Genomic DNA, 26,989 nt, shown 5'->3' with positions numbered 1-26,989 from the left:
TCCCTTACACTTAAATAGAGAGTGGGAAAAATTTAGTTCTGAACTGAGTCAGTTGAAAAATTTAAACATAGATCGTCATGTGTTATGTTCTAAAGTTCTGAAAGTAGACCTGATAGGCTTCGGAGATGCTTCGGAGATGCTTCGAAAAATGCATATGGTTGTGCTGTCTACACCAGGTCTTTGTCAAGGTCTGGTGAGATAAAGGTGTCACTCTTATGCAGCAAATCTCGAGTGGCTCCCATCAAAGAAATTAGTATCCCACGTTTGGAGCTGTGTGCAGCGGATCTGCTTTCCAAGCTTACCGTTAAGATTCTGTCATCCTTGCAACTAGACATTGATGGAGTACATTTGTACTCGGACTCCACTGTGGTGCTTGCTTGGATCAAAACTCCACCTACATCGTTGAAAACTTTTGTTGCTAATCGAGTCACTAGGATTCAAAAGAAGAACTTCCAATGGCATTATGTAAATACTGCTGAGAATCCTGCGGACTTGATATCACGAGGAGTTTTCCCTTCAAAGATCCAACAGTTGGACATTTGGTGGAATGGACTGTCTTTTCTTTCATCTAGTAGCTGGCCAAACTTGAATGACGATCCTGGTGTCGCAGATGGTGAATATCTTCTTGAGGTGAAAAGAACTGTAAAGAACTCTGAACTGAATAAAGATGCTATGATTAATCTTTCAATTTGTAATAATCCTAGTTTTTTACAGTGTATATTAGATATAAGTAATAATTATAGCAAAATTGTTCGTGTTTTGAGTTATGTTTTCAGGTTTGTCAAGAACCTAAAAGAAGCAGCGAAGACAACAGGTCCACTGAATGCTGAGGAATTAAACTATGCAGAGACATTTTTAATTAAAAATGTCCAAATCCAAGAGTTTTCTAAAGACGTCAATAGTCTCCAAAAACACCACTGTGTGCCTCCTGGTAGTAAATTAAAAACTTTGAATCCTTTCTTGGATTCTAAAGGATTGTTAAGAGTAGGAGGACGGTTGGGTAATAGTAATTTTAGTTTTAATAAAAAGCATCAAATAATTTTGCCAAAAGGCCATAGATTAACTTTAATTATAATAGAACATTTTCATAATAAATATTTACATGTTGGTGCTTCTTCTTTGCTATATCTTGTTAGAGAAAAATTTTGGCCTCTAAATGGACGTAATAGCTGCAGAAAAATCGTTCATCAATGTATCATTTGTTTCAAAGCCCAACCAATTGCACCTTCTCAAATCATGGGCAATTTGCCCAAGGAAAGAGTGTCTCCAGATTTTGCTTTTAATTGTGCTGGTGCCGATTTCTGTAAGCCGTTTTATATTAAGAATAAGGCTCAGCGTAAAGGTGCTTTACAAAAAATTTATATTTGTATTTTTGTATGTTTTTTTGTTTTAAAGCTGTTTATATAGAAACTGTTTCTGATTTGACAAATTTAAAAGAAAGTCATCTCAAGAGATGGCAAAAGGTAACTAGACTTGTACAATATATGTGGAAATTTTGGCATCGTAATTATTTAAGTCAATTTCAACAGAGATCTAAATGGATGTTTGACAAAAATAATGTAAAATTAGGAGATTTAGTGTTATTAATAGAAGATAATTTGCCTTGTTATAAATGTGCTATGGTAGAATAGTTAAAATTTATTATGGTGATGATAAGAAAATTCGTGTTGTTAAGATTAAAACGCAGTCTAGTACTTGTAAAAGAGTCATTTCTAAAATTTGTGTATTGCCTATGGAACATAATTAATTTGTAATATTTAATGTTGAAATTTGTAAGTTTTGATTCTTATTTCTTAAAGATGTTGATTATTATGTATATTGTGTATTTTTTACTAGATTTGTGTAAAAGTTCTAATATTGTTTATGTTATTGAGCATTGTAATCTCTTGAAACCTTGGGGTTTCAAGGTGGGGAGTATGTTACAGCTTCACGCCGATAGATGGCGTATCTGTCGAGTACAAAGTTCTGTTAACTCTTTTTTTGTATCAGAACGTAGAGTGTGTGTAAGAACGATGCTAGTACCTAGACGTGGCACCCGATTGCGAGAGGTGTCCTAATCTGTAATAGTCTACATGAAGTGGCACAAAAAATGTGTCCGAAAATAAAATGGTGTTCACCAGAAAGAAATGAGTATTATTTAAAGAGAATTACAGGTGGAAATATAGGTAACAATTTTAACTTTTCATAAAAAACTGTTGTTGCAAAATTCCTCGAAACAGCAGAATCTGAAATTTCAAACAAAATAATCATTTGAAATTCCAGTCCTTAATTTAACCAGGAACAGAGCATATAAATCAACTGGACACTTCAACAAATTTAATTTTTGAAGATCTGCTTCAAAATTCAAAAAAAGAACATATATAGAGAAAAAACTTCCTTTAGTGAAATCTGTCAATGCACTCATTTTAATATCATCAACAAAATTCTCTAGAATGGATCTCTTTCATTCTCACAGAATCCTGAAGTTCTTGCAGCTCATTTTGCAAATTGCTGATCTTGTCGATTATTTCAGAAAAAGTAATAGTCTGGGAAGAAGCAGAATACATTCCACTGAAATCAGAATTCAAATAATTGTGCTTAGCAATCAATTCTCTTGCATTTATATACTTAACTAAATGACATGAATTTTCAAAACTTATATATATAGATAGATAAATATAATTCTTATATGTAGCATTCAATTTATCAAATTAAGAGCACTTTTAATAAAATACATCAATTATAAATGCTGATAACAGTCAATAAGAAAACTGAATTTTCAGTAGTTAATAATGGACTTATTTATTAAATAAATCTTTAAGAAATTTATTCACTTCCACCCAAGTTTAGCGTTATAGCAATTGTTAATTTTAAGTTAGGAGTGATATTTTTTTGCAACAGGAATTTGTTCACTTACCTCAATTAAATTTAGATAAGATTTTGCAGGTAAAATGTAATAAAATATACATGTAAGCATTTTAAAACCTTTTAAGCATATTCAAAATTATCAGAATTTCATCAAATGTCAATAAAATAAATTAAAAATGCACTCATGGTTTTGTTGGATTGCCCCTATTTGTTTTTGATGGCAAATCGCTTTCCGATTTCTTTTTCTTCGAAGGATTTTTCTAAAAAATTACTGGAACAGTTTTTAGTTTCAATTTCCTATATTTAGTAAATGGACAAACACTGAATGAATTCCTCAAAAGGATCGGAGCATATACATTTTATCAAGACAATCACTCTTGTGTTTCGCATTAGAGCATCCAACAGCACAACAGTATTTCATCTTTTAACATATAATATGAGGAAAGAAAATGACTCAAAATTATAACTTCAAATGTAAACAAAAAATCAACTTCATACTTGTTACTTCATACTAGAACGTTAATGGCAGACTCATCGACGAAAGCGTTGCGGATGAAAACTAAAATGACATGCGCATAAGTTCATGACACGTGACTTTTACGTCACATGAATTGCCACATTGACTCTTCAATCAAGGAATTTTCAACGAAATTTTCTCAGTTCAAAGAATTATCGGAAGTTTATTATGTACCCCGATGTGATTTCATTTGATAAACTGAATTTGTCCCAATTCCATTGGTTGGAAATTGAAGAATTTGAAATGCAACTGATTGATTTGCAGTCTAGTTCAATATGGATTTAAAAATTTATTGAAAGAGGAGAAAATATGAAATAGATTGAAACAGAAAGATTAACAAGTAATATAAATAAAAATGACAGTAACGAAATTTTGGAAACATGAAATTCGATTCCAGACACATTTAACTGTTTGAAGAAGCTAGATTATGCTATTTTAACCATATTTTCCTCTATTTGTGCCTACGAGTCATTATTTACAGAGATGAATAACATTAAAGACTCGCTTAGAAACCGTTTGGCAAATTACACCCAATTCAGCATGCATTCTTCTAAAAGTAACACCTTACAATCCTAATATAACATATTTGTCATCTAATCTGCAACAACAGAAGTCACACGAATGTTACCTTAATTTAAATTACACATAACTAAGACATTTACTACTATACAGCGCAAAATGAATTTTTGAATTGTTAGTATTTAATTTTATTATTTTCCCAATAATCAGAAGTCAAAATTATTTGATGGCACGTCTATACCTCAATGAACACTTTTTTAGAAAAAATGCCACGATGATCCATAAAGGTTCGCCACCCCTGGTATATAGTTTTGCGAGACACAAACACGTATTTAGCTATATTCTACACGATACCGATTTTTTAAATGTTTTCTATGAAACATGGCTAAAAATTTTACAATAGACATTTTTTAAAAAATGCAGAATTTATTTTAATATATAAGAATGTTAATTTGAAGGCGTTTTAGATTTGATCATCAATATTTTATAATTAATGGAGTTTACGATTTTTTAATATAGTTTACGTGCATTTCTTTTATTAAAACTTTATCTGAAAAAATAAATACAATTTCAATAAAAAATAATGTGTAGACAATACAATCTAGAATATACATGACTGATAATCGAAAGGCTGGTTGCAACTCTTTTTCAGCAATTTATCTTCCTTTACTTTCAGAAATTTCGATTCGATTTTTTTTTTTATTTTTTATTATTTTAAGTTTAGATTGATTGAGACTCATTAATCATTACTGGTAATTTCTTGAAATGACTTTTTTACAAATTTATGAGATTATATTTTCGAGTCTAATGATTTCAATTCTCTTTTATATACTTCTAGAACAATTTGTAGAAAGGGGGGTGGGGGGTGGAAGCAGAAGAAATTTTATTTTAATTGGTAATTTATTTAACTTCATTTCAATTAAAATTATTTTACAGAAAATCATTTCCCGTTAAATTCCGAAATCCACGAAATTTTAATAAACGAAGCCTTTTTTTCTTTACCACATTGCCAACTATAATATTGATGATATGTAAACAAAAGTATTGATATATACATGATACCATCATTTAGATTTTCTGTTATACATTTAGAAAAAAATTTACATTTGGATGAATTTCTGTGCATCTTTCCCAAGATGTTTTTAAAAATAAATGAAGAGAAATTTATCATTGGCAATTTATTTAAAATACACTTTTATTTTTAAAAGAGCTTGAAAATAAAACATAAATCTGTTTTTTAAAAACTGGACAATCATTCTGAGTAGCGGAATTTTCATGCTAACCAGGCACAGGAAATATAATTATTCGAATATCATTTAGTTCCAATCATGGAAAAATAGTTATATCCATTTAATGATATCACATCTGAAATTTGTTTGGAGCATTGAATATAAACACAAACTTGTTTGAAAAAAACAAATAAAAATTTTTCTGTGGAGACTTGAGTGCGAAAGAAATCTTGGTTTCCGTACAATGAAACAAGCCGCGTATTGCTTCCAGCGATGATCATTATCTTGCTCCGACAGGTCTGAAATTGTTTTGAGAGAAAGCTTGAGGGAGCTCGGACCTTATTCTTTGTGAAATGGGAAATTGTGTGCATGTGATCAGTAGGTTCCGCCATCGCCACAACTAGGAGGTCTGTTCCAGGAACGTGCTAGGAATGACGAATATTTTACTAGCGGTTATTACTCAACCAATATCATAAAGTCACAAATACCAGTGATCAATACTTTTCAAAGAGGGGTGTGATTCAAATCCTTCATACGATCTTACTGGTGATATTTCGATTACAGATTTTGGATCACGATAGAAAGTAACAGTCGATACGATATCACTGAAATTTACCAGAGCGGTGATTTCACTGGAAAGTAACAATCGATACGATCTGTCCAATGGAAGCTCTCAAACAAAACAGAAGAGGAGAAATCTGTGAATGGATTGAAAAGTGAGTGGACCGGTTATTGGAATTATCATATCATTGAATTGCATATCACTGAAATTTATCGGAGCGGTAACTTCACTGGAAAGTATGAAGTCGCCGCTCCACTTCATGAGAATAACCTTGACTTTCCGATATTCGCATTTGATGATTTACTATGCCATACAGATCATTTTTAATTGCTTATGACTTGACTTTGCATATATTCCGTTTACTGCTGGCGTCATCTATTGGTAGAATATAAAACTAAAGTAAACAATTTAAAGAAATTTCATATATATTTAATTTAAATTTTTCAGAAAATGATTTACTCCAATAAAGAAATTAAATAAATAGTTTTGAAAAAAAATCAAATTTAAGAATTAAACTGAAATAGATAAATTAATTCAATCACACATTACTTGAATTAGTAAATTAAGTATTAATTACAATTAAATTACAATTAATAAATTTTATATTTAATATTTTGTAATAATTTTAATTAATAATATGATTGAAATAACAGATATTTGGAACAAATATTTCAAAATAACAATAGCAAAATTATTTGTTATTCAAAAAATCGTGGATTATGCATCTCTAGAACGTGCATCAATGTGTAAGGGTGGGTTCACACGAGGCCAATGGTTGCGCGCAGTTGTTGTATCTCTACTGTTGTCCTTGTATTGTCCTCGTGTGAACAGTTGAGACAGCGTCGCTGGGACAAATGTCTCCTCGGGACAGCCATTTGCCATTATCCCACCGACATTGTCTCAACTGTTCACACGTGGACAATACAGGGACAACAGTACAGAGACAACAATTGCGCGCAACCATTGGCCTCGTGTGAACCCACCTTAAAGAACTTTCCCTATGCATGCCGGAGTCCTGGCATAGGGATAGCGCGTCTTCCCTGTAACCTTGGCGTCCTGGGTTCGAGCCCGGTTCGGGTATGGTTGTTCTTCATCTGTTTTATCTGTGAGATGTGCCCTCTTGTAAAAAAGGTGTTGTGCAAGCGAATGTGATGCGTGAGTAACTAAGACGTACTCTTGACCCTAGTTGGCGGTACTAAAATAAGAGACGCTCCCTTGCTTTAAAATCGCTCACTTCGTCAGCGAGCTTGTCCATGGTAAGTGCCATTATAAACAACAACACCAACAATCCTGAGCATAGGGATGACGAATATTTTACGAGCGGTTATTTCGTAACCAATATCAAAAAGTCACAAATACCAGTTATCAATACTTTTCAAAGAGCGGAGTGATTCAAATCCTTGATACGATCTTACTGGTGATACTTCGATTACAGGTCTTGGATCACGATATTAAGTAAAAATCGATACGATCTGTGAATGGGTTGAAAAGTGAACGAACCGGTTATTTTTGGAATTATCGTATCATTGAATTGCATATCACTGAATTTATCGGAGCGGTGACTTCACTGAAAAGTGCGAAGTCACCGCTACACTTCATGGGAATGAACTTGACTCTCCGATATTCGCATTTGATGATGCACCATTCCATAAAGATCATTTTTAATTGCTTGTGACATGACAGCATATATTCTGTTTACTTCTGGCTCCATCTATTGGTAGAATATAGAACTAAAGTAAACATTTTAAATAAATGATATATATTTTTAATTCAAATTTTTCAGAAAATGGTTTACTCCAATAAGGAAATTATATAAATAATTTTGAAAAAAAAATCAAATTTAAGAAGTAGGCTGAAATAGATAAATTAATTCAATCACACGTTACTTAAATTAGTAAATTAAGTATTAATTACAATTAATAAATTTTAAATTTAATACTAATTAAGAATTTTTGATTAATAATATGATTGAAATAACAGATATTTGGAACAAATATTTAAAAATAACAATAGCAAAATTATTTGTTGTTCAAAAAATTGTGGATTATGCATCTCTACTCATGCATGATTGAATTTTTCTTTGAGAGTTTCCATTGGCCAGATCGTATCGATTGTTATTTCTATCCTGATCCAAGTCCTATAATCGAAATATCACCAGTGAGATCGTATCAAGGATTTGAATCACAGCCCTCTTTGAAAAGTATTGATCAGTGGTATTTGAGACTTTTTGATATTGGTTTCAAAATAACCGCTCATAAAATATTCGTCATCCCTAAATAACCGTTCGTAAAATATTCGTCATCCCTAAGTACCACACACTTTCAAGCAGCTATGGATTTAGCAAAATCAAGCGTCATTTAATAAAAGATGTTTGTGTTGCTTTTTATGAATAAAAATAATATAAAAAATTAAAAATCACATTTTTTTTCAGTACATAAAAAATTGTGTGATGTCAGATGATAACTGGAGAATCGATATTGTATATTCTAATAAGGTCAAAAATACTATTATACCTGGCATCATGGCGCTAGCTCACGTGTTCCAAAAACTTTTACCGCGGTCTTCCAACGCCATTTTCATTTCTTACCGGCATCCGTTATTCAAGTGTGGGAGTCTGAAGCAGGATCCAGTTTTTTCACTTAGTAGGCATTTTACTTCTGAAACAATGGCTAAGCCTCAAGTTTTTTTCGATATGGCTGCTGATAATCAGCCTCTTGGCAGGATTGTTATGGAAGTATGAAGTATATTTTACTTAATCTATTTAGTTATTGTACTTACTTATATTTATTTCTTGACATTGCGGCAGCGTTTATAAAACTTGATATCATTTAATTCATTTAAAACTTACTGTAATTATTTTTAAGTGTAGAATTTTCATGATAATTATTTATTTGACTTAAACCGTACAGAGTTGTAAAAAAAAAATGGTTATCCTGATTTCATCCACTGCCTAAAAAAATTGTATTTTTTTTATTAACAAAATGTGGTTTTATGCATACGAATAGCGACTGTCTTGCATGCTTCCCATATTTGGAAAGATTACTTTGTTAGGATTGTGTAACTGTAGAACTCCCGACTTGGAACAGTATGGGCGTCAACTGGGAATGATTAATTGAAAGGCGGAAATGTATTTGAAAACTTTCATTTAAAATATTTTGAAGAAAACTGTCTAAATCTTGTAACTGTATGATTGACTATTTAAAAACCATACTACTTATCTTTAAATTATTGTCCAGACTGTTCATTTGTTAATGGCGTATGTTATAGATACGATATACAAACGTAATATTAATATGTGCCATTTATAAAATTCTCTTGATACCTGGAGTAAAATTATATAGAAGCATAGCTGAGCTTATGTTTGCAATGGTATTTTATCTGCATATTTCGTATATTCTATCAACGATTTGTAGGCTTAAATATTAATGGTAGTCATGTGTGAGACTGCTATTTTACAATACTTAAATATGATGTCACTAAAGTGACGTATCAGCAATATTTTAATCTATGAAATTATTGATTTTATACCATTTTTTTTAACAAATATAGTCATTTATAAACCCATCATTCATTTTCTTGCAAACTTGACAGTTTGCTGTCTTAAAATTGTTAACATAACGAGCTAGGTTAACATCTTGCCGTAGAATTTTCCATGATGTGATAACTGTATGTAAAATTCTTTTTACTTGTACTTTTATAATCTAATCAGTTATTTGAAGTTAGCATTTTTATTTAATTTATTTTTGTCTTATATGGTGTGAATATACTTATAATAATTAAATTTCACAATGAATGTTTCAGGTGAATTATTTTCTCAGGAATTATATGAAAATGGGGGAGAAAAGCTTAGTTGTCAATAAACTGTTATTCATTAATATCAAATTTTAAATCATTCTTTGAATATTCAAATTTTTAAATTGAAGGTAAAATTTGTTAATTTTTGTGTTTAACCTTACATAAATAACTAGGTCATTTTGTAACATGTTTTGAATTTAGTATCTGATAAAGTTGGTTTAACTTCTAGAATATTTAATCTGTTAATTAAAAGACTGATAATTTTTTCTCTGTTTTAGTTGCGAGCAGATGTTGTGCCTAAGACAGCAGGTAATTTTTATTGTAAAATGTTTGTTTGAATTTTTAAATTAATAAAAAAAAAAATTTCTGTGTATTGTATTTGTTTAAGCAGTGGCTTTTCTTTGTTACTTAAAACTTGGATTTTTATAGAGAACTTCAGAGCTTTATGTACTGGTGAAAAAGGATTTGGCTACAAGGGAAGTACCTTTCACAGAGTTATCCCAGGTTTTATGTGCCAGGGTGGTGATTTCACCAAGCATGATGGAACTGGAGGAAAGTCAATTTATGGCAATAAATTTGAGGATGAAAACTTTATCTTGAAACATACTGGACCTGGTATGTTATAATAGTAAATTATAAATTAATATATAGAAGAGTTAAGAAAAGAAAGTAAAAATAAGTTTTGGAATTAAATGTGTATTTATAAAATATACGCGAAATGTCTAGGATTAATCAAAGCAGTCATAATTTTTGATTTAATTTCAGGCTGTATTTTTGATATGTATTAAAAGTTCTTATTGAAATTTACTAGAAATCTTAAAAATCTGATAAGATAATATTGTAAAATATTTTGTCTGTCTCGCTTGCTTTTTAGAAAATTAATGAACTCCCAATTCAGAATTATCTAAAGTCTTATAAAGGCCTTAAATACTACTTTTAGGTGTTCGTAAAAAGTCAATTTTTGTTTCGGTATATTTTTTAAAAAAATGATTTCTTATTCTGAGGCTTTAATTTCCTTTTGTATCAACTCTTTAAATGAAAATTTATATTTCTATATGTGTAAGGGAAGGGGGAATAATAGAATCGTCTCATTTTTCTCGTCAGGAAATGTAAACAAAGTAAATATACATCTTAATCTGGTATTGAATGTTTTTAACCTCGTCAAGATAGATGTCATATGTACTCCTTATTAATCTCGTAGTCAGGTATACTACCCATGTATCACTAGAAGATGGACTTCATAGTTGGGTGATACATATGTGCATTTTAAGCTAGAATAATTTTTAAATGGTATTAAATGACTTCCTGTGTCCAACAGATACTAAGATAATAATCATGGGACTTTTTTTCTGCTCCTTCAACAGTATGCATTGCCTTTTATTAAAATACTAGAATAGCTATCCAAAAGGGGCAATACATAAAGTTGTCCCTAGTAAGTATTTTTAACCTTTTATGCATTCAAAAAGAAAATGTTAATTCAGCTGATGAATAGGGAAACAAAAATGCAGCAGGATGAGTTTAGTGTGTTGAAGATATATCAAACATGGTGGAAACTGTTGTAAAAATACTTAGAGGCTTCGCTCTTTAAAAAGAGTGAAGCCTCTTTGGTACGTTCCACAATCTATCATTCTCTTTGATATGTTTTGGAGCAATCCCTTGAACGACTTATTGGGTTGATTTTAATGTATGGTACCGAAATGCAATTGTGGTGTGTAATTATATTAGTCGATCGCATATTTCTTTTTAACTCTTAAAGAATTCCCTCTCCCATGAAATCTCCCTTTACATATAAAGGTTTGACTAATTGTGAAGGTACTGAATTGCACAACATAAAACAAAATTTTAACAATTTTTATATCGTTTTAAAGTTTTTTAAGCCTTTTTACTATATCAATTTTATTTAAAGAAATTTATTTTGTACAAGATTTATGGTAATCATATTTACTATAATGAAATTCAAAACAATATCTAGTCCATTGAGTCATGTTATTTTACCACTGTTAAAATTGTAATAAAGGAAGAGGGAGATGGTTTTTTTCCCCTCTAAAATTTTCAAGCAATCCATTGAATAATTTTATATCCAAAACAACTCTTATAGAAATTTTTTCCCTGAGGAAATATCTTGACATATATAAAGGTTTATCTAGATATAGCAGTGTGCAGCATAAGCCATTTAAGTTAGGAGCATGAAATTTTTGAAGTTATATTTGGGATATTAGATGCCAACTAAATACATTTTTCAAAATCTTAATTAGAGAATAAAAATCAATATAATATCAATATTTTATTGCACAAAAATAATTTTGAATTCATTTTAAAAGCTTCAAAAATGTTTCAATGATAAAAATTTTGTTTTGAAAAATTAGTTTTGGATCTAATTTATAACAAATTTTTATTATAGTGATATTTAAATCAATGTCATTGCTTCTTCAAATCATCACGTCACATATAAAAGAAAGAGTGGGGGGGGGATACTCTGCTTTTATTTAAACTTAAAATATTTTTAAGAAGTTCATTGAACAAGATTCTTCGAGGTTTTTAAATTTTATAGTAATAAGATAGTCTTGTATTGGCTTCAAAAGATGCTTCAACTAACTTTTCTCTCCCCCCCCATTTTGCTTCTAACTACAGAACTAGCTCTTTATTAACTTCATGAATTTGTTTACATTATTTATTATGGAAACAAGAAGTTGATAAAGTATCTTCACTTCTACAATTTTTTAAAGTAAAGTAATATTTTTTATATATCACTTAAAAAGCAAATTTTTATTAATTTTGGAATATAAAAACATTTGAAAAAAGATTTATTAAACTTCAGAACTGAAAAGTGATTAAGCAATTTCTTTAATCTGACCATTTCTGAAGCTATAAGACAACTAAAATTTCTAAATATAGCAATTTAGTACAGGAGAAAATTTACATTTTCTATACCAGCTATGTCAAACCTTTATTGATACTTATGTAAAAATCAAATAGAAACTGTTTGGTCATGCTTTGCTTCTACATCAATGGGTACAACAATTTTGAAAATGTCAACATCTAAATAAACGGGTAGCTGGTTAGTTTTAAGAAGTATTTAAAAAAAGTCAGATTTTTTATGGTAAATCTTACAAAAGTTGAGTTAATTTTTTTAGTATTAGTTTTTCATTTTTAGGATTTATTCTTGTCATAAATCAAAAATTCATCTGTTTTACAGTAGTAGATGCTGAGCAAATGTTATGCATATAAGGAAATATTAAAATTTAAAGAACATCCATTTAAAATTAAAAAAAATAATATGCATCATTATAAAAGAGAAAATGGCATTCTTAAATATATATAAAGGTGCGTTTTTGCTGAAATACTTAATTTTTGGTAAGTTTCGCACTATGCACAACACTGAGGACAAATGTTGCAGTAAATGCTGAAAAAATAAATTTCTTTAATATTTTCTTTGTTCTGCTACATTTGATTCCAAAGTAACATTTTTGCTCAACACACTTGGGTGCTCCATGCTACGGGATAAGAATGTATAAGTTAAGTGAATCGATTGTTTGTGTATGGGATTTTTTAATTTATTGTGGAGAGAGAGCGGTGGAAATGTCGATGTGCGACTTATGTGATATAGGGTATTTATATTTTAATTGCTTTTTTATTTCTCAATCTCTTGTGGAATATTTACATTCTATAAACAAATGTTTGTGGGACAGTATTAAAAATCAGAAAAAGAATACCTAAAGGCTTTATTGAGAGAATTTTAAAATGATGGATTAGATTCAATATAATTAAAAGAACTGAGCATCACTTACAAATGGAAACGAAACATGTTTTTATGCTAAAAAGTATTCATGGCCACAAAGGGTTAAATGTAGACGAAAGCTATTGGGGAGGACATTAAAACTTTGTTACATCATCAATTTCAAAAAAATACGGTTGGTTTAGACATAGGATGGGTGTGGTGAACCGGTGGATGGCATGCAACACAATATTTTCGACACATCGCCGATCAAAACGGTTTGCCCTTTAGTTCAAAATAACAGTTTACTATGAAGTAATTCGAACTAATGATGAGTGATCGGTCTTTGTGCACGGGGTGCATATTCCTTTTAAAGTTATTTGGCTGCAAATGTCATTGATCAGCATAATAAGCCCTTTCAAGAGATCGAGTTTTTAAAGGAAGCCTGGTTAGCATGCACGTCCTCACTTTTTGAGGATTTTGATAACAAAGGTAAGATAATTCAGTGCATCAAAGATATTCCTCCAATAAACACAACAAAAGAAAGAATCTTAAAACTGGCCGGAAATGTAACGCATGACAGTAATTCCGTTGCTTTTATATCGCGATGTCTTGATGAAAGTACTAATGTCACTAAATCTGCAAGTTTGGCTATTTTTGATCGATGTTTTGTAGGAAGCGCGATTGAAGAATTTATTGCAATAACAATCGTTGGTAATAACTACAAAGGGCTCAGATATTTGTAAGGATATTAAAAAATCGCCTTGTGTACTAAGAGTAGTTTAACATCTTTTGATAATGTAATGACGTTCTAGTCTAGTTCAATATGGATTTAAAAATTTATTGAAAGAGGAGAAAAGATGAAAGAATGAAATAGAAAGATTAACAAGCAATAGAAGTGAAAATGACAGTAACGAATTTTGGAAACATGAAATTAGATTCCAGACACATGTAACTGTTTGAAGAAGCTAGCTCTTGCTATTTTAACCATTTTTTCATTTAATTTTGCCTGTAAATAATTATTTAGAGATGAATAACATTAAAGACTCAGAAACTGTTGGGCCGATGGCACCCAATTCATCATACATTCTGTTAAAAGTAACACCTTACAATCTTAATATAAGAAGTTTGTCATCTAATCTGCAATAACAGAAGGCACACTAATGTTACTTTAATTTAAATTACTCATAACCAAGATATTTACTACTATACAGTGCAAGATGAGTTTGTGAATTGTTAGTATTTTTATTGTTTTCCTTATAATTTCAATTCAAAATTTATTTGATTGCACATCTATACATCATTGAATATTTTTTTGAAAAAATGGCACATTGATCCATAAAAGTTTGCCACTCCTGACATAGGAGATGTAGTAAGGACATACCATTCTTCAGAAAACTGGTTAAGTGGTGCAAAAAGTTTTTTTTTTAGGGGGTGTGATGATGAATATAATGTATGATAAATGTGGTAGTAAAATACCGCTACTCCAGTTTAAAATGAAAACGATTGAGCAAATTTTTGAGAACTATAGAAATTGAGAAGAAAAGCAGCTTGCTATGAGATCTGTATCAGCATTATTTCTAGTAAACATTTTTCTGCATTTAATAATAAACAAATGGGGGAGGCTGAAGAAAATGTGAAGTTTATTCGTAAACTGCTTTAAAAGATAGCAAAATACCATAAATATTTTATGCTTGTAGGATTTAGTTTCTGCGTGTTTCAAGATTTACAACCCTCTGGCTTTGTTTTAAATTTTGTTTCTTGTTAATAACCTGCTTTGTTTTGTTTATTGCTCGTTTTAAAATTTATAAAGCTTTTTGTCAATTAAAACTTCTCAATTATTTGAATAGGATTTCTGAAAACAGAGTGTAGTGTTGTAAAAAGTGCTTGAATTTTCTCAAAATGCAAAGAAAACATTTTAAAATTGTCAGATCATTTTAAGATAAAACTTAATCTTTTTCTATCATTCCCTCTTTAACAATATGTATTGTTTATTGAAATACTAAGGTTATCTCCAAAAGAATCAAAGTATGTACTGTGTCGTACTTGTTGCGGCTGTGAAAAACATTCAGACGTGGGCAGAGTTCAAAGATGAAGTATTCCTTTTATTAAGTTGCATAAATGTATGTTTTTTTGTATTTTTAAAGAAAAATACGCTGATTAATCCGATGAAAAGAAAATAAGATTATAGTAAAATGAATTTGATATCGTAAAGAATTGTATTGTACATGGGAGAAGCTGCTCTAAAAATGCTTAGTCTGTTAGCCGTTCAATCATTTTTCTTGTTAATATTTCATTTTGGAGCAATCTTTTGAGCAACCTTATAAAGAGAAATACTATCCTATGTATATTGAATTCTTACTCGTGACTATTAAAATTTCAAAAATGATCTATTTTTGTGAAATAGAAAACATGCTATGCTGTTAGAAAATATGCAGGTTCATGTATGCTTGAATATAAAAAGTTCAATTATTTTGGCTAAGGTGCTTTATTTTTGCAATTTCTCTGTACGCACCTTGGGCAAACTTTTTCGCAAGTATTCGTAAACTGTTGGAAGTTGGGTTAAATAATTGCTCACTAATGCTGTAAAAATGACTGTCATCTGCCATAAAATCAGTTTATTTGAACTTGCAATAAATTAACATAATGTAATAAAAATTCCATTCTCGCCATCCATTCCTTTTTAAACGGCTGCTGCTTCTGTACGCAACTTACACTTTATTTGTATACAGTTAAGTAGAATATGTGGTTAAACCTGATTAGACATGATGTCAAGCTGTGAAATTTACATAATAAACACAATGTAAACCAACAGTATGTAATTAGCTGTGTTGAACAAAAATTTTTAAATCATGAAATAGCTTAAAATACTTTCTTTGCATACAGACTATTAGAAAAAAATAAAATTGCCAAAAAACTAGAACTTAAGATTTTACCTAATTTTAATTTAAACCTGAATAAAATATTTTTATATTGTCTCTGTGAATGAGAAACGAACAAAATGCTTTGAATTAGACTTAACACCAGATATGTAGATTTCTATCAAATTAAGTTTTGAAAGATTTCTCAATGGAATTTTTTTCGATAAATTGTTGATGCCAATGCAAGTTTTCGAATTATGTACATGTAAAGAGTGCAAGTACAAGAAGGGACAAATTATTTCAAGTCTTGCATCTCACAAAAGAATCTGATGCTATATATACTGATGTTGAATCTATGCTTTTCAAGCGTGATTGTCAGTTATTATTTAAAAAACATTGGAATGCATAATGAATGAATCTATTGATAAATTTTAAATTTCTAACTAATTGTGTTAGCAGAAAACAAATATGAAAAAAATGCTGTGTTGTGCTTTCTTCAGAAAGGATAAAAAGAAACTATTCTCTTGGTATTTATATATTTCTTGGTCAAATCATGTTTACTCAATTTTGATAATTTAAATGTTAAGAAAGAGATTATGTTAGCTATTTTCATTCTTTTTCCTGAATAATCATCTGTTGAAATAAAATTCAGCATTAATAAAAATATTTGGAAATTTGTTATAGGGAAATGTTTTACAACATGTAGTCTATGAGCACATAATGCAGTGTGGCTGAAAATCTCCTGTTTTTATAGAAACAAATAGCATAAGATTAGAAACTGATTTCTTGATCTCTTTATGGAAAAAGAAATTTCAATTAAAGAATTGTTGAAAAGTGAATATATAGCTAATGCATTTGTTTGGCAAACTAGAAATCTTTTATAACTAACATTTAGTTAAAAACGACAGTTTAGAAAAATCTCTACAAGAAACAATCTTTTATTTACATATTTAATAAAATTAGTGATTCTTATGAGATTTGTTTCCTTAAGTTCTTAATTTTTTCCCAAAGGAATTGGAATGTTAATTAAATACTAGTGTCATTTTATTCTGCTAACTACAGTGTAAATATGCTTTAATTATTTTTGAAATAAAATTGGCATAAAAAACATTTTAAATTTTTTTTCAATCTTCATGTAAAATATTATTACTCCTTAACTCCTATATTTATATTCGTATAAAATTGGATCCTTACTTAATACTCAATTTATTTCATTGAACTTAACTGTTTCTCTAAAAGTGCTTATTTAAGAAAATAATTTATGCATCCTGTTAGATAATGGGAAAATAGGCCAGTAGCTGAAAGAATATTAAAAATTTGAGAATTTTTTTTTATATCGTGTCCAGAGTGTTGAAAAGGGGAAGTTTCCAAAACCCAGTTGTAAGTCATATGTATATTATAAGCTGTGAAAGATGTGTTCTAAAAGCATTTCTTTCTTAGGCTGAAATATCATTTTTCTCTATCAATCTAGTAAACCTCTTGTACTATTCTTAGATGAAGATTAAAAAAAAAAACACTAGGTATAACTGATGCATTTTGAAATCATGTGTGGTGTTTAAGTTATCTAAATTTACTCATGAAGACAAGCAATGTTTTTCCCTCTCTCCCTAGGATAAATCTTTGATTTACTAGAAATACGATTTTAAAACATTAATATTTCTGAAAGTAATTTTTAGTATAAAATTAGTACCAAACGTTGTTTTTAAAAATAAATGTATTTGAAATATTGTTTATTTGTTTCAGTCCAATTAGGTACTTTTGTATTCATCCAAGAAAATTGATTTCATATTGTTACAATGCAAAACATTTTGTTTCATTTACTATAAATATAGTGTGTATTATAAGAAAATGGATGTGATTACATGTTGAGTAATTTTTTTTTACTAGGTAATACATTTGTACAAAATTATTTGATTTCTGATAATGATCCATCAGTAACAGTATTTGCAGTTTTTTTGTATAAGTATTTAGGAAAAGAATTTTTGGAAAATTGTCTGTGTACTTTTAATACTTCTCATGAGCAAGCCGTTAGTGGAAGTTTTTATACTAGAAATTGAAAATTTAAAAATGTTTAATAGCTCAACAAAGTGCAATTATTTGAAATATTTCGAATATTCAAACTGCTTTGAAATCAAAACTGTAAAGTACAATTAAAAAAAAAATGGAAAAAGGTTCCGAAAAACTAGTAGAGTTGAAAATTATATAAAATTTGCCAGTATGCACTTCTCAGTAAAAGAGAAACTCAGAATTAGAAAGTATTTAAGAAACATTAAATACAATACTTAAAATTAAAAGAACATTAATCCTAATAAATTTTCTTTTTATTTAGTTTACTGGTTTGAAGAAAAAAAAGGTACTTTGTTTTCGAATTTGCCTTCATACATTAAATAAATATTAGTGTCTGGATGGAAATTTTGAGTTCAGTAATTTTTTGTAGCCAACATTAAATTAACTAGATCATCATTGTATTCTAAAATGCCTTAAATTTGGAGGGTATTAGTTGTAAGATGTTAAATTTTTATCCAGGAAAATAATTGTAACTCTACAATTCTTGATTTTAAAATCTCCCAATATCTTTTCCCTGTTTAGGGTTGAAAGTTCCGAGAAACATTTCAAGTTTGTTCAAATATTTTTGTTGTAAAAATATTCTATAATGGCTTTTTTTTTTTTGTATAGATAGGTTTCTTATCAATCTAAAATGCTGCCTAATATTATAATAAATTCCATTTATTTTTGTAATATTACTGTTTTATTAAAATTGACTCTTAAAATCATTTTCTGAAATACTAAACTTTCATTTAATTTTTATAGGAATATTGTCAATGGCTAATGCTGGGAAAAATACCAATGGATCCCAGTTTTTTATCTGTACTGCAAAGACCTCATGGTGAGTAATTTTTGTAAGGTTGTGTTGAACATTAAGGTATATATTTTTATAAACTACCTTGTTACGAAGTTATAAAATTACAATAGATTTCTTGTACAAGCAGTATCTATAAACTTCCTTAACTATATAACCTATTTCTTGGTGTCAATTTTCAATATTGTGTCAAGGTTCCCTAAGTCCCAAGGAAGTTCGACTTAACCCCCCCCCCCCCTCCAGTACAGAATACCGAGAGATGCCTATCTGTACCTTTTTTGTCCCTCTCAGGAAACCACTTCCAAAAAAAGTTGAGATTGGAATGATCATTTTTTTTTTCTGTGCATAATTCGGTAAAATAGGATGGGGGGGGGGGAGCAGTGCTATCCTGACTGCCAAGAAATTTTCAATAGATTAAGCAACTGAAGACAATATTTCTTTTTGTCTTCTCAGCATTTAGATTCAGAACTGAAATGGGCTTTGAGACAAGGGTAGAGAGTTGCATAAATAACTCTTGCAAGATTATGGGTTTTCTGAAATATATTCTTACATTATTGGATTGCCAAAATCTCAACAAAATTCTTTCATTTAGTATAGTTCTATAAATTAGAGGCATTTTATTCAAATGTCTGGCTAATCTTAATGTGTATACTCTAGAGCTTGAACAAATTTTTTCAAACAAAGCAAATTGCATGTATTTTTGGCATGAAATTGAATATATGGCTTCCAATTTTCATAATATAATCCATAATCAAAGATGTAGGAATACTATTGAAAAATTGGATTTGAATGGATGGTCCATCAGTAAAATGCAAGTTCAACTTAGTTAATAAATGTGGATAATTGTAGCCTTGTTATCAATTAATTTAAACATGACAAAATAGTATGTGCACAGGGTATTGAACCTTCTTTGAATAAATACATATTCAAGATTTGCAAACAAGAAAAAAACCTACCTGAAATTTTTGGAAATTAGTCAAAATGTGGAATGACTTAGTGTTATATGGATGGAGTATGTGCTTAAATTTAGGCACAAATTAAAGGATAACGCCTATTTTATGGGCACATGCAAAATTTCTTATTCCTGTAAATAGTTTTTCCTGTTACCTTGTTTTCTGTATTGTCCCTGAAAAGATGAATTTAAGAATGCATCCACAAATTTCAAAATGACATCTTTTTACCATTTAAATCATGAGTGTTTACCATTTAAATCACGAGTTAACTTTGTAATGCTAGAATATATTTGAAAATGTCAATTTTTAAAAAATGCTTTTTTTACCACAATATTTTGTTGAAGACATTGTTTCTGAATGTAGAGGATAATCTGTCCTTGTGTTACTTGAGGATTTTTTCAGGTTGGCTAATATGGTGCCACTTGTTGAATAGAAATGAAATTGTAATTTTTATCCTAATACTTTATAGGATTGTAGTTATAATTTTATAAAAAATACTGACCAAATTATTTCTTTTTAATTATGGGTGCCACGTTACAGGGAAAACAGGAGACTTTAAAATTGCCTTAAAAACTAGAAAAATGCAAGGAAATTTGAAAATTTTCGTACAAACGGGGAATTTTAAGCCCCCCCCCCCTCCAAGCCCGAAAATACCGGTCTCTAAAGATTGCAAGACTATGAATCATAGTATCCAAAAAATGAAACCATATCACTATTGTGTAATGCAGAAACTATTTGCCCCCCCCCCCCCCCCGTGTCAATTGTTCTAGTTTCGATTTGCGAGACACTTTTTCTTTTTCCCTCATGATATTCTCGAATTTCAGCTAATGAGAATGCACAAGATTTCTGCAAACTGTGTGAAAGAATACTTTTCTCTAGTGGGATTTGCAACACTTAATCTGCAGAAGTGACAAACACTTTTTAGTTCTAGAACAATAATTAAAAGCTGAATTGTTATGGCATTAAAGCTTCTTGCTTTACATTCATCCATTAATTCAGTGATATATCATAAATATCTTCACATATTGATGTCCAAATACTTGATTTTTCAAAAATTAGTTTTAAAAAGTCTTGTGCTGTAATGTTTAAGTAAAATTTGTCATAACAAAAGTTACATTTTACTGAAGTCCTTAATTTTGCGACTTGCAGTCAAAGAGCGCGAGAGGTAATACCCCCTTGATATATTACCTTGCTAAATTCTAGATAAGTTTTATGTAAATGTAAACCTTTTAATGTTATTTTGAATAATGTTAAATTGATATTTTTCCTTAAAACCATGTTCCATTATAAGTAACACAGAAGTGCTATTTGTGCATTTTCTCGTATCTTGGAACATGCATACAGGGACATTTTTTTCCAGATTGGAGTGGCTACCCTGATTAATGCATAACTAATTCCGTATTTTGTGTGAAAAGTCCTGTTTGTATGTGCTGATTATTTCTTATGCATGTCAGAAGCTTCATCTGACATGATTATAAGTGTTATAATATTGTTTATAATCATAAATGGAATGCTGGTCACAAATTCAGACATTGAAATGTTATTGGATAATGCCTTTAGTATTAGTTTGGTTGTAAAATGCTGTAGAACCTTGCTTTACAAGTATAATTTGCTTCTGAACACCTTTCACTATTAGAACTTCTTGGATAGTTCTAGTGTTAAACAAGATGCCTTTTTTTTTTCCATGATAGGAATCCATGTAATAATAAGAAAATGCATTCCATACTGAAATAAACTCAATTTTAATGTAATTTATAATTTTTAATGCAAGATCTTTTTACAAGAAAATTGTGGAAAGACATTTTTCACTACACTTCAAAATTTGGTGAAAATGAGTTACATCATTAAGGTTAAATGAATTTGTTAGATACAACTATGTCAGGGTGATGTATTTTCAACAAATATGCAATAATTTTCCGTGCTTTCATTTCACTGGCAGCTTGTGGCTCTTTTGTGTCTATTTCTTCCTCTTTACCGAATATCAATAGCTTTTTGCTGTGGCATAGAATGCAGTTCCATTATCTGTTGGTAGTTCTGGTATTCTTCCATCAGCTTATCGATCAAGGCTCCATTGGCACTTGCTCATATCCTTCAGAGTCGCGCTCGATGATGCTTGCCCTTCTAAAGTTATTCCATGTAGTTGTAAAGGCTTTCTTCACACAAGCACCGATCACGCTGATAAACGCCGGTTCTGTGAAATTTTGCTTGTTCCAGGGGTGTTTGTGCTCCGGGGATTTTGAACTTCGATACCCGGAAATTCCGGGGATCGTCGTTCAAAAGGAAGTAGGAATAATAATGAATTATTTATTTTGATCTGGGTAATTTTGTTTGCTTTGAAAGCAGAAAACGCAAGGTCAGTGTGTGTGGTGAAAACTTTTCCTTTCTTTCTCCAAAGGCAGTGATAATGCGTGAAAAGGGGGAAAAAACTTCTTTTTTGTTCTTTCCTTATTGCGAGTTATGACTCATTCCCCCGGTTCTCGGACATTCTCTTCTGGATTCTTTTCGGCAAGTAGGCGCGGCAGAAAAAAAAGGGAGAGACTTCGTTCGACCAGATGTGCGATCACGTGACCTGGGTTCAAAGGTCTTAATTTTGCAAAAAAAGTAATTCATTGAACTTTTATAATTAGGTCATTCAATACTTCATAATTGTAATTTTTCATTTCTCCCCCCCCCCCTCTTCTCGAAACTCCAAAATGTCGGTAGTAAGTCCGTAAAAGTTTCAGGGGATTTTTTGGGGTCCCACAAACACCCCTGTAAAGCAAGCCACTTTGTTTTGCTCTAAGCAGGATTTGACTCTATCCTGCCTTTATTTCCTATACATATGAAAAGCAAAATTTCAAATGTAATTGTTATAACAAATGTAAAAATTTATCTGTCAAACATCTATTGTTTTTAGTAAACTGCCTTTAGATATAATTTGCAATTCTTTTGTGTTTTTATCGCCATTTAATAGTTTTTGCTTTAAATGTTTACTCTTTAAATGACATCCTATAGAACAATTCATGGCATTAAGAGGAGGGAGGTTATTGTCATAGGCAATTTCAAAGTTAATATAGACAATCCATTATGAAAATTTGAAAACATCTTTTAATTATTTATTACTACCTTTAAAATGGTATTCGCAGTTTTTGCATGAGATAAGTGGTGGAAGAATAAATCTAGGTGACTTTTTTCTCCCATTCAATGCTCTACTGCCTGAAATAATTGTTTAAATTTGAGAAATTAAAAGGGCTCTTCCTGTTTTAACAATGTGAAAGTCATTTCAGTCTTGTGAATTGCAGAAATTAAATAAAAGAACCATTTTAAATAGTTAAGTTTTTGAGTGATTCAAATTTATTCAATAAATTTAAGGACATTGAAATAGAATTGATAACTTTTGATCGAAATACTTAGGTAAAAATTAATCAAATTCAGGGTTATTAATTTCTGAGTCTATTTTATGGTAAGGCTATAGTTGAAAAGGTATTTTTCTTTACTAAAAATTTTGAGATATGCAAGTTATTTGGTTTTAGATGAGTTGAAAAAATGCATTACAGAATTATTGAATTTTAATTGAATTTAGATTATGATATAAATTGGTCATCTCTAAATAATTCCGTAATGTCTAATGAATGGACATTCATAAATTGAATCTAGATGAATATATGGAAATGCATTGCAAGTGATCTAAATGATTGAAATTGATATTGCTATATTATAGAAGACTACTAGTTAACTAGTTTGTAAGGAAGATTTTTAATGCATAGCCAAATCAGTTTTAAGAATTGAGGCCTTAATATTACAATACAATAATACAAATTTAAGAACATTGTTTTCAGCTCATTTGCTTATACAAAATAAGTTTGATTTGTGTCTTCCATCTTGCTCATCATTCTGTCAATTACAGGTGAAAAGAGCACGTTTTGAATGATTGTGTTCTTAATGCTGTTTGCTAAACTTTTATTGGTGATAAGAAAGCAATGGTACACTTGAATATTAATAGTGAAAGTACTTCAAATTTATCACTTGCATTTTATTGTTTTAAATATGTTTTGTGATCTTCAATTCCCTGCCCCTTTAATAAAAATAGGAACCCTAAATACATATAAGCAAAATTGAGAGAATTGGTACATCTAGCCTACAGGTTAAATGAATTCTAAAACTAGGGTTAATGTTCTTGATATTATTTGCATTTTTAATGTTATGTAATTATATTGTAATTATTTCTGAATTTTAATATTGAAATGTGTGCAAGGAAGAGTTAGAACTTCCTTCCTCTACAAAACGTTGATTTTTAACTGTTACTCTGATTTAATTCTATGAACAGTTAACTTGGTCTTGTAGATCAATGACAATGAGTTGACCATGGGTTCCTACACATATTAAGTTATTTCTTAATCCCCCCACACCCTCTTTCCTCAATGAGCACTGCCGTTTATTGAAATAATTATCTGGAAGGGGATGTTCCAAGAATTTAATCAAGTTATGCCTTTTAAATATATTTTTTAACCTTTTATGTGTTTTTAAAAAAGAATATGCAAATTGGTTCGACCAGTTGAGAATAAGAATATAGCTGGATGAATTTGGTGCTGTAAAGAGATTTCGAACATGGTTGAAGCGGCTGCAAAAGCGCTTGCAGCGAAAGGTCTTTAGTATGTTTTACATTTTTTCAGTGGTTTGAATTCAGCAATTTCTTGAATGACTTTTTTAGCTTTTAATGTATTATGCTGAATTGTAATTAATTGAGATGTAAATTTTAAAGAAAGTTTTTCAAAGCTTTTATTCCTTAGTGTTTAAATTTATTATTTTATAGTAATTTTTCCTTTGTAGAATTTCCTTATAGATTTTTTTTTTCTCTAGTTCATTATAAAGGTTTAACCTGATTTACAGAGAAATGACAGGATAAACAACTGAAGTGGGAAGCATGAATATTTAGAAAGTTACTTGGGTGTTTGAGGCAACTACGAAAGGATTTAAAAGAATTTTCAATAGAAGTTTAATTAAAAGTTGAAAAATAGAATTTTAACGTGTTTTTACGTTAAAATCATAGTATATTATAGCACAAAAAATTTTACACCGTTTAATAAAGTAACTTTTCACTTATATCGATTTTGTTTGAATGAATGCATTTCTTTTTCTTTGGTTTTTGGTAATTTTTCGTAAAATTAGCTTTGTAGCAATGATTTTTATTATGAAATTCAAAACAGTATCATTACTTCTTCGAACCATTGAGTCACATTATTTTACCTTTTTAACGTCATTATTAAAGAAAAGGGAAATCTTTATTTGCTCTCATTTAAACTAAAGTTTTTAAAACCATTCATTAAGTAAAATTCTTAAGTCCTATTTTTGGGAATTATACTGATTTTTATACTTGCATTTACATACGATTTAATGCTATTTTATATCTTTAAAACTCTTTTTCCTTAAATCCTAATATTTAATCGAATTTTGTTACAAAAAAAAACCCTCATAAATTGAAATCGAACACATAATTTTCTTCCAATTTGGAATAATAATTTCTCAATATGTTCTGTAGTACCTGAAATAGAGAATAAGTAATCTATTCATTTAGAAGTATGTTTTAGGGCTTCACAATGTGAAAGAAATTGAAAATTTCCTGTTATTACACTCAAACCCCTAATTTGGTTTCACAGATGTTTTTTTCAATCTTTTTTATGCGGATAATCAAAATATAACTATTTGAACATTTTTCAAATAATCACAGAACGTAATTGTAAGTATACTTACAATTATAAAGTATACTTAAGTATTTAAAAAAAAATCCTTCTCTAAACTTTAAAAGTTAGAAGTGAAGACGTTTTTTATATAGCCTGAACGTTATTTTCTCTGTTAAGAATGATTTAGAACATGGTCATTTTTCTGTTGTCAATTTTGTCGTGTTTTTGCCAGTTTTACAATAGTAACCTTTCCGGAATGCTTAGTTCTTCGCTTAATAGGACTATAACAAAAGTTTCTAAATATAGCAAGTTAGTGCAGGAGGAAATTTACACTTTCTATTCCAGTTATATCGAATCTTATTTGTTGCATATATAAATATCAAATACAAACTGTACAACCATGATATGCTTCTGCACCAATGACAACATTTTCAGAAATGATTTATTCATCGAAATAAGCCGGTAATTTAAGAAATATTGAAAAATATCAAAGATTTTATTGCTAATTGTATAAGTTATCTTAAATTTTTGGTGTTAGTTTTTTTATTTTTATTATCCTTTTTTTCTTTTGTCAAAACCAGAGACAATTTGTTTTACAATAGATGTTGTGCAGATATTATGTAAATACAGAGATAAATATTAAAATTTAAAAAATACACATTTAAAACTTCAATAAAATTTGGCATTATTGTAGAACAAAAACTAAGGATTAGGAAATATGCAGATTTACATGTGTACACATACAAAGGCGCTTAATTTTTTTCGCTAAGGTTCTTTCTCACTACATACCCTGGAATAACAACTTGCATAACAGATTATCTTGTCTAAAAATTGAACTGTTTTCTGATTTTAATGAGCTGTTAAATAATTCTTTATTGGTTTTATAAGAGGAATTATAATGTAAAATTGTAAACTTTTCTCTTTCTAGGTTGGATGGTAAGCATGTAGTATTTGGTCAAGTTGTTGAAGGTTTTGATGTTGTTAAGAAGATAGAAAGCTTTGGAAGTCAGAGTGGCAAGACTTCCAAGAAAATCATTGTATCAAACAGCGGACAATTGTAATTTTGTTTGCATGTTTTATTGAATTTGTATGTTGCTATTTTGTAATAAAGTTTGCAATTAAACTATAACAAGTATCTTGGCCTCTAGCTGCATTGACTGCTTGGTTTCACAATGGTACTAGTTTCAGATCTAAAAGTGGAGCATTGGGCTCTACTACCATTTACTACACACTGCAATAGATATTGAAATTCATCTTCATCCCTAATAGAGCTGTTATCGTGAATTCTGTATATGCTTCAAACAGTTAGCCAATGTTTCACTTCACCATTAAATTTTACCTTCGGCAATTTTAGTTTCGTTTTCTCGCAAATAATAGATCTTGATACTTCACGCACTTCATGCAATTTTACTAAATGCAGAACCAATCTTTGGATTCTGTGTTAAAAACAAGTTCCGCTAGATCAAAAAGT

The 26,989-nt window shown here is 29.8% G+C and overlaps 1 protein-coding gene across 1 annotated transcript; it reads left to right on the top strand.

Moving 5' to 3' along the window:
• The first annotated feature begins 8,180 nt into the window (after positions 1 to 8,180).
• LOC129960217 (peptidyl-prolyl cis-trans isomerase-like) lies at positions 8,181 to 26,653 on the top strand. Its single transcript, XM_056073459.1, has 5 exons — positions 8,181 to 8,408; positions 9,748 to 9,778; positions 9,899 to 10,084; positions 18,857 to 18,932; positions 26,447 to 26,653. Exons 1-5 carry the CDS (start codon positions 8,196 to 8,198, stop codon positions 26,577 to 26,579), a joined length of 639 nt encoding a protein of 212 aa, XP_055929434.1. The 5' UTR covers positions 8,181 to 8,195; the 3' UTR covers positions 26,580 to 26,653.
• Positions 26,654 to 26,989: the final 336 nt, after the last annotated feature.

Source organism: Argiope bruennichi, chromosome X2 (genome assembly GCF_947563725.1).
Source record: "Argiope bruennichi chromosome X2, qqArgBrue1.1, whole genome shotgun sequence".
Taxonomy (NCBI): Eukaryota; Metazoa; Arthropoda; class Arachnida; order Araneae; family Araneidae; genus Argiope; species Argiope bruennichi.
Note: the sequence above shows the minus strand (reverse complement) of the source record. Positions and strands in the feature narration are given on the sequence as shown.

What these genes read in the sequence shown, in the direction of transcription:
- LOC129960217 (XM_056073459.1), top strand. Translation starts at nt 8,196, where the DNA reads ATGGCGCTAGCTCACGTGTTCCAAAAACTTTTACCGCGGTCTTCCAAC. An exon ending in TGTTGTGCCTAAGACAGCAG is followed by an intron (nt 9,779 to 9,898) that starts GTAATTTTTATT and finishes GGATTTTTATAG; the next exon opens with AGAACTTCAGAGCTTTATGT. An exon ending in CTTGAAACATACTGGACCTG is followed by an intron (nt 10,085 to 18,856) that starts GTATGTTATAAT and finishes TAATTTTTATAG; the next exon opens with GAATATTGTCAATGGCTAAT.